General features: G+C 36.7%; 1 protein-coding gene across 1 annotated transcript; it reads right to left on the bottom strand.

The window, feature by feature from the left end:
- Nucleotides 1-6983: 6983 nt before the first annotated feature.
- LOC109410531 (serine protease SP24D-like) lies at nucleotides 6984-7972 on the bottom strand. The gene is made up of 2 exons (XM_019684067.3): nucleotides 7699-7972; nucleotides 6984-7643 (listed from the first exon to the last, which is right to left on the bottom strand). The coding sequence occupies exons 1-2, from the start codon at nucleotides 7923-7925 to the stop codon at nucleotides 7118-7120; spliced, it is 753 nt and encodes a 250-aa protein (XP_019539612.3). The 5' UTR covers nucleotides 7926-7972; the 3' UTR covers nucleotides 6984-7117.
- Between the last annotated feature and the right edge of the window lie 430 nt (nucleotides 7973-8402).

Below are 8402 nucleotides of genomic sequence, written 5' to 3'. Positions count from 1 at the left end.
CTTGGAAAATTATTGGAGGAATCAGGATTCCGTGACGCAATTATTAAAAAAATCCTTTGTGAATTGCCCAAAAGGAGAATTTGGAACAGTTTTTGAACAAAAATCGAAGAAATTATTGAAGAAATTCTTTGAGGAATCTTAAAAAAATGCTAAACGATTCTTTCCATGATTTTTTGATAGAATTTTTGGAACAGGTTTTGAAGAAATGCTTGAAGGAATCTTCTAGATGAATCATTAGAGAAATTCCTGGAGTAGTCGTTGGAACTCCCAAAAGATAAATTCAAGAAATACTTGGTAAAATCACTAGGGTAATTTCTTGTAGGCTGAAATAATTATGATAAAATCTTTGGAAAATCTCTAATCAAACATTTCGAGAACCCAATAAAAGAATTTTTGAAGGAATTACTGAAGAATTATTACAGGTACCTCAACTAGGAATATTCGGATGAGCTCGTATAGAATTTCTTAGAGGAGTTTTTGTATGAATCTTGTAGAAATAATTGGAGAAGTACATGAAAATTCTTGCATGAATCTTTTTTTACTATACTTGAGAGAATTCCGAATTAACCTTTAGAAAAAAATCGTCACAGGGATTATTGGAGGATGTTCTCAAAGATTCCCTGGAAGGTTGTTTAATAACTCTTAAAAAGAATGATGAACCTTTGGAGGATGCTTGAAGGAATGCCTAGAAAAAATCCTTGACAGTAAAAACTAACGAATCGTTAGCAAATCCTTGGCAAAATGCTTGATAATTTCGTTGAAGTTTTCTTCAAATAATTTTGATAAAATCCGTGGAAAAATCATTTAGGGTATATTTGGAGGAGCTCCTGAAAAAATCGTTGAAGAGTGTCTGAATAAATCCCAGAATGATTGCCCCCCTCAGAAAAAAATCTGAAGGAACTCCTGGGTATATCCTGGAAAAAATCTCTAAAGAAGTTCATTTGTACAGGCACAGAATTTTTTGGTTTCATTTTGTAAAAAGCACCTCTCAATAATTCATCGCGGTATAGTTGAGAGTAGTGCTGTTTGAGATCGTATGAAGTTGATCTTCAATATTAACTTCTTTTCTCGATCAGCCTAGATAGCTGTGTAGTGGCGGTTGACTGAATTAACTAGTAATAACACTTTTTACTGCCTGTTCTGGTGGAAAGGTTCCTGGACCAACCGGGAATCTAACCCATCACCCTCAGCATGGTCATACTGAATACTAACGCCTTTATAACTGTAGTTATAGGGGCTCCTTGTGTTATTTACGAGAATTGATGTTATTTCAAGAAATATATTTTCTCAGTTACTATGTAACAGAATTAATACCGAAGGTTAGGTCCGTTTTGAAAACTCACTCCTGACATTTGATGTTGATGTTTTCCTCCGGAAAACAACAAGCGCACCAAAGTCAAACTCCGAGCGCCTAATGATTTAATGAGTTTGTGTTGTTTGATGTCTTTTTTGGGAAATAATTCATGAGTAATAAGTAGGTTCCTTCCGATGAAAACGACCAGATCGGGAATATTTTGCGTCCCCGACGACGCGACTCGACGTTGAGGGTGGGCGCGCTTGAAACGCTTGACTGGCTTCCTCGCGCGGCGGCAACGGCGGCAGCGGGTTGATGGCTCTGAAAATTGACTTCGCAACTTTATAGCCATGCTGTGAAAAAGCGCAAGGTGGTGGCATGAAGGATGCGCCGATCCGTGGGAATGGTGTGGATGGGGACGGATTTTCCGCCACGGGCCACGCTGACTTGAGGCGGATGTAAGGTGGAAGCGCAAAAGACAACAATTTATGCGAATCGCAACCCACATACACACAAACGGATACACCACCAGGCAATGCATGCAGCACAGTTGTGCGACTTGTTTGTTGATTTTTAATAAGAGATGGATTTTTATTTTATTAGCTCCCCACGCGGCTTCCTAAGCGTTACGACTGGGTAATTAAGTTGGGTCCGAATGATTCACTGTGAATCAGTTTGTGGGGACATGTACGAACGTTTGAAAGGTATGTACGTGAATCGAGAACTTTAATAATGCGTCGAAAATAATAGATTTGGGCATTTTATATTCTCGATTTTTATAAGGCCGTAACAAATCTCATTTTCTTCTTTTGTCACTTTGCTCGTTGACTCGTCAAGGGAGGGGGGGGGGGGGGGGGGTCTGATAAATAATAAACGTATATCATGAAAAAATACCCAAACAATTAGGCAAAATCGTCAAACTCATCGGATTTGTTAAGGAATTTTCTCGACGACTCTAATTTCACTTTAAAATTTTTAAATTTCTTAAATAATTCATTTGTGCCCCCCCTCAAAATGTCGAATTCCGACAAAAATTTTCCGAGGGGGGGAATCGAAATTTGTGTCAGCCTAATGCGTCGGAAATAATAGATCTGGGCATTTTATATTGGAAAATACTATTGACACATTCTACGGGCCCCGTATCATCAATACCAATTTTTCAAAGTTGAGTTATGGCATATTTGACATTTTTATCATATTCTACATTACTTTTGTCATCCAAAAAAGTATTCGACATGATATTAGTGTGACAATAAATATAAATTGAACGACGATTAAGATTAACATTAAAATCGTGATTTTAAGTCTTTTAGGCACACTTTTCATTCAAACTATCGTATTTAAACACCAACACACTGATTTTTCAAAAGTCTTCCATCATTTGTTGATAAATGTATGTAGATTTTTTAGCATAAAAAGATTTTTAATCGGAAGACTTCACAACTCTGAAATATGGCTGATCATAGCATGGGTTTTTATTGCGTTGTAATGTCACGAAAAATCAACATTTTTAAATTTTATTCTAATACGGAAAACGTTACAAATATGAAATTTTGTATGCTCTTTGTACTCGAAAAGATCTTTCAAATGAGACTTAAAAAAAAGAAAATCGGTTCACGGAAGCCTGAGTTTTACCTGGTTGAAGTTTGCGTTGTAACGTCACGAAAAAAAGTTCTGTGGAAAAGACCAAATCTTTCTGGCTTGGACGGCTTCTGAATTGGACAAACGTAGTTCTATATTCTAAACAGTTTCATTCTCGTTGTATATGAACTCTTTTTCAAGATATCTTTTATAAATTGCGTACCAATGCCCGTTCATAAACTACGTAGACTTTTGAAGGACGGGGGAGATGGTGTTTGGCCAAAATCTACGATGTAATTGTTCTACGATTTTGTAAAATTTTTCAACCGTAATCAAATACCACTCAAACCTAAAATTTCTGTGATATCAGTGGCCAACAGACGAAACACTGACGGAATTACAAAGTTATTAAGTTGGTCAAAGACTTACAGTTGATGGATAGTTTGATTTAAAGTTCCACCAACAGGCGGCGCTAGAGAACTTACAAATTTTAAATTTCATACGTCTCAGGATCCCTATTACATAGAAATACGATTTCTTCAGCCAAGTTGTTTGGTAAGTAAAGGACTTGCAGTTGATTTACCAATAGATTCGGGTTTTTGCCACTAGAAGACGTTAGTTTCTATTTTGCAAAAGCAGGCAAGGGATTAGAATTTCTTGAAAAGTATTCTTCAAGCTGGAACTTTTTTCACTTTGGACATATTGTATTCAAATCAAATTGTAATCAAAGATCAATATATAATTCTTAATTTTCAAAATTTAATTTGATTTGATTCACTTATTCCTTAGATATTAGAATTAATAGAACAACAGTCAAAAATATGATTCTGCTTAAAGCGCTCCACCTTTGTGTAGAGCTAACCATTCAAGTCCAAAATTGTAGAAATTACAGATAACAAGATCAGGAACTGTCAGTCAAAATTTGAAAATTTTTGATATATTTTATAAAAAGTTACGGCTTGTTGAATGTGTTTTGGGTAATTAATAAAATTGGCATGCTTTTGAAAATTTGCAACTACCACCACTGTGTGGCAGAAATTAATACCATACGGCAATTCAACTGAAAGTCCTTGATCTACCAAACAACTTTAATGAAGCAACCATATTTCCAAATAATCACGATCCTGAGATAAGTAAAACTAAAAATGTGTATGCCCTCTAGCGCCTCCTAGTGGAAGGGTTTGAAATCATACGGCCCATCAATTGAAAGTTCTTGATCAGCCAAACAATTTTGTCGAGGACACCAACAGTCTAAATAGTAAGGATCTTGAAATATATGGTATGGATATTACGTCAGTGTTACATCTATTTTTGATATAACAAGAATCGCCGACAAACAGACGTAACACCTATGAAATAGAAACTCATAAATCTCAGGACTCTAATTACTTAGACTTCAGACTTTTAGAATGTTGATGTCTTTGAAAAAGTTGTTTATCTTGTCAAGAATGTTCAGTTTAAAAGCCGTTTGGTTCAAGTTTCTAACTGACTAGTGGTAGGGTAAGAAATCAAACTTTGAACTAGTCAAATTGTTAAGATTACCATTTCAAAATTCATTGAAACGACGTACTTTTCAGGTTAATATTGTCCTGAAAAAGATGTTAAACAGCTTTCCGTAATATAACCTCATAACATGGACTTTAAAAGCATTGAAAAAGTCGTTTTTGTCATGGAAAACAGGCAATTGAAAAATCACTGTAATTTCACCCATTTCCCCCCAGAGAAAGCACATTTTCGGTGCACTCGTACAGCTCATGCATTGTATCACACGCAATATGTGAACACGTCAAATGAAAGCCTATTTATCGTAGAATCGACCAACCGAATAATATTCCACATTATTTGTCATAAAATTATCAAATTTAAGTGATTCTTACTTGGAGAATGTTATCTTAAGTTGAACCATTTGTAATCTAAATTTGAACTAGTAAACGGGGGTGAGCTTCTAGTGTTGGCCTGTAGATTGTGCTAGTGGTTGCTTTGTTTACTCATGGGGGATGAAAAAATCCAAATTTAGTTTCCAAATTCCTAAAGAATTTCGAACATTCTGAGTTGAGATTCCACTGCCTAATGAAAAATAGGTATGAGAATTAGCAGATTCATGTGATTTTTCATTGTTTAGCATGGAATTGGCTGTTTTGTGAGTTGCTCGAGCTGCTGCCGCCAGTAGTTCAAATTAAGATTAAAATTGGTTCAAATTATGATTACGATGGTTCAAATTAAGATTAAAGTCATTGTTGATGAAAAATCAAATATTTCAATGAAATTCGGTGCAAATACAAACTTTTTACCATTTAACAGAAAGCTTATACCCGTGGCTTTCATGTACATACGATTTTGCCGCAGTAAATTATTTCCATGTGGGAGAAAAAATCACTTAAAATTTGCACTGCTTCAGAAAGCCGCAATTTGGTTCAAATTTTGATTACCTACCCTAGTTGAAATTTTGAAAAATCATGCACTTTATATTTATTCAAAAAATATTCAACATGTTGTAACTTATTATAAAGTGCCCAAATATTTTGCCAAAAAAAAGTTTCTCAACTAGTCAAAAATTGTTGAAAACTTTATGAGAAATTCTAAACTATTGTAAACTTTTAATAAGCGTCCTCCAGTGTGTCTGAATCTTACATCCAACAGTAAATCAGCTGTAAGTTTTTGACTTATCAAACAACTTTGCCAAAGACACTAACTCTCCAAGTAATTATGACTTTGACATATATAGGATGGATTTTTTTTTGTAAGAATTAGGTCTATTTGTCTCTGGAATCACAGAAATTGATGCCCCTAAATGGAATGCAGATCCTCAGGTATGTCTTTGGTTTAATAACTGCTCGCACATCTTGAAGCGTTTTTAATTGGATCAATGACATTACATAAATTATTGAAAAAATGACGGCGTGATTAGTTTCATGCTGCAAAATCCAAATATCTGGCGGTGCGAAGTAATGAATATCAACGGTTTTGTATTTGGGACAATATTAGATGAATATGGGTGGTACTAGGCCGAAGATGGGTGCCATTAACCTTCATGAAGGAGTTTTCATACTGCTGATAGCAATAACTTGGCCCTCCGAGCCATTTATCACAAAACGGATTTTCAATAGAATAAAGTTCCCCTTGAAGCAGTGAAGATAATGCAATGATATATTCACAAATTTGGGTAAATCTGGCTGATTATTCTGATTCTAACATGATGAGCATTTTCGTGACGTTACAATGCGAGCAGAACCCTGTTTGAAACTGAACGGGCGTTGTAACGTCACGAAATGTAAAAGTCGGTTATCCAAAAACAAATCCGAAGTTTAAATGTTTTATTCCATTGAATTGAAGAACAAACCAATAAATTTCAAAGGTGGAAAAAAAAATCAGAATATCATTAAAATCCGAGCAGATTTTTTAAGATGTTGGTAGCGCGTGACCCTCTCGGATTCTGGCGCGTTGTAACGTCACGCTACAAATACGCATTTTAAACACGTTTTTATAATGAAAACTAAATGTTCAATAGGTCAAATATATCAGAAATTTTACAAGGAATCCGAATATGAAAAAATATTTTGAGGTTTACGCTCGTTTTAATGAGTTATAGTGGAAAATCTAACTACAAATGCGTCAAAACGTTGTAACGTCACGGTAGAATGTGTCTATTGCAGCCAAATTGTTTATGTCGGTATATCGTTGAGATAACTAAGGTACAGGCAACTTAAACTGGCTTCCAAATTATTGGTTTTGCTTAGTCTCCTCTGTTTCCTCCCAAATGAGCTTTGATTTGATGTTTCCCAAGCAACATAATTTCTCATATAAAGTAATTTAAATTGTTTAATTCTGCATTTTTTACTATTAACAAGAAAAAGCCTAGTCCATTGTAAGGAATGGTTGGAGTGAAAAGCTTAGATTGCATCGCGGAGTGAAAAGCTTGGAGTGGACAAAGCACACTCAGAAAGCTATATCGCGTTCATTAAACAGGTGTAACGCATAGGAATATTACTTAGTAAGTAACAAGTACAATACTGTTTCCCACCGTCCTAACGCCATAATCCGTTTATAGTTTCTCCCATCCAGTAACCAGATCCGCCCGAAGTAAGGCGGTATGTATTTTTAATTAGAGTTTCATTATAGTCGCACCACTTGTTGCAACGTGGTAACACTTTATTGCCATCCATTTTCAAGTGTTTCCAACAATAATGGTGAAGCCCCATAAAGGCGGTGCACATAAACGTTATATTGGCGCTTTCCGTATCTTTACTGCTTCATCACTCCATCGATCCAGTCGCGGTAGAAGGCAACCTTGGCGTACCCGTCCGGATAGATGGTGCCGCATTCGTTCAGTACAAAGTTGGCCACTCCCACCAGTTTATTCTGGAACACCGCTGGACCACCGGAATCTCCCATACAGGCTCCGTTATCAGGCTCATTATTCAGGCAGATTAATCCCGGCCCGGTTTGAGCCATCAAAAATTGACAAACCTCATCATCCTGAACGGACATCGAGTTGTATTTCAGGTGTTTCGATGCGGGCAATTCCGTTCCTTCGCGTCCATAGCCAGAGATTACAACTGTATCTCCATGTTTCAACTCTCCACTAAACAGGTCAATTTTATTAACGGTGTCATCGAACTTGAACTGTCCATCCAGCAGCAGCAAAGCAATGTCATTTTTGCTGTCCCCGTAATTTTCATGGGCAAAAGCTTTCGCTATCTTGAACACTTGCCCTCCTTCCTCCAAGCTAGCTGATCCAGCGTACACGGTCATATCCTCTGCTGGAAGCCTTTCGAAAAATTAAATTATTAGCTTAGCTCGAGCATATTCATCGAACACCTTACGGAACATTCATATTCAGGACGCAATGGGCAGCTGTGAGTACCCACTTGCGATCGATGGTGGATCCGCCACAATGGAAGCGGCCCTGGAAGAACAACGCTATCTGGTAGGGAAACTGATGCGGTTCGGCGAACTGACCTCCAACGATTTTTTCGCCTGGTGGCATTGCCATCGATAAAGTTACTATGGTGGTGGCAAGAGCCACCGAGACGAGTATCAAGGTTCTCATTGTTCTTTCGAGGAGATGTGCTACTGTGAGTTGTGGATTGAACAGATTGAACGTTGGGGCTTGATTACCTTTTATAGTATTTTGAGGCAGGTTTGAATGAGGGTTTTTATGAAGAGGGATTAACATACAAAAGTGGGAATTTGAAGAGTGGGAGATTCTCTTGAGATTGCTCTATTTTTAGAGAACCCATTAGGTTTACCGTACTGAGTAGGACAAATCTATATATATAGTAATTCGTTATAGTGTAGTAATAGATAATCGTTATAGTGGATCTCCGAATGTCGTAATACTTGATGGGTTTTTTCATCGTGATACATGTACGACTGCCATCAATAATCGCACGCTCCCAAATTCATCCTATTCAAAAACAAACGATTACGACAACGATTGATTCCGTTCTTTTTGGTTTCAGGCGTGCTTACTTCTAACAAAAAATACAAAAATAAGAAGAATGTAAATGGGAGCCACATGCTTAAT

Source organism: Aedes albopictus, chromosome 2 (genome assembly GCF_035046485.1).
Source record: "Aedes albopictus strain Foshan chromosome 2, AalbF5, whole genome shotgun sequence".
Taxonomy (NCBI): domain Eukaryota; kingdom Metazoa; phylum Arthropoda; class Insecta; order Diptera; family Culicidae; genus Aedes; species Aedes albopictus.
Note: the sequence above shows the minus strand (reverse complement) of the source record. Positions and strands in the feature narration are given on the sequence as shown.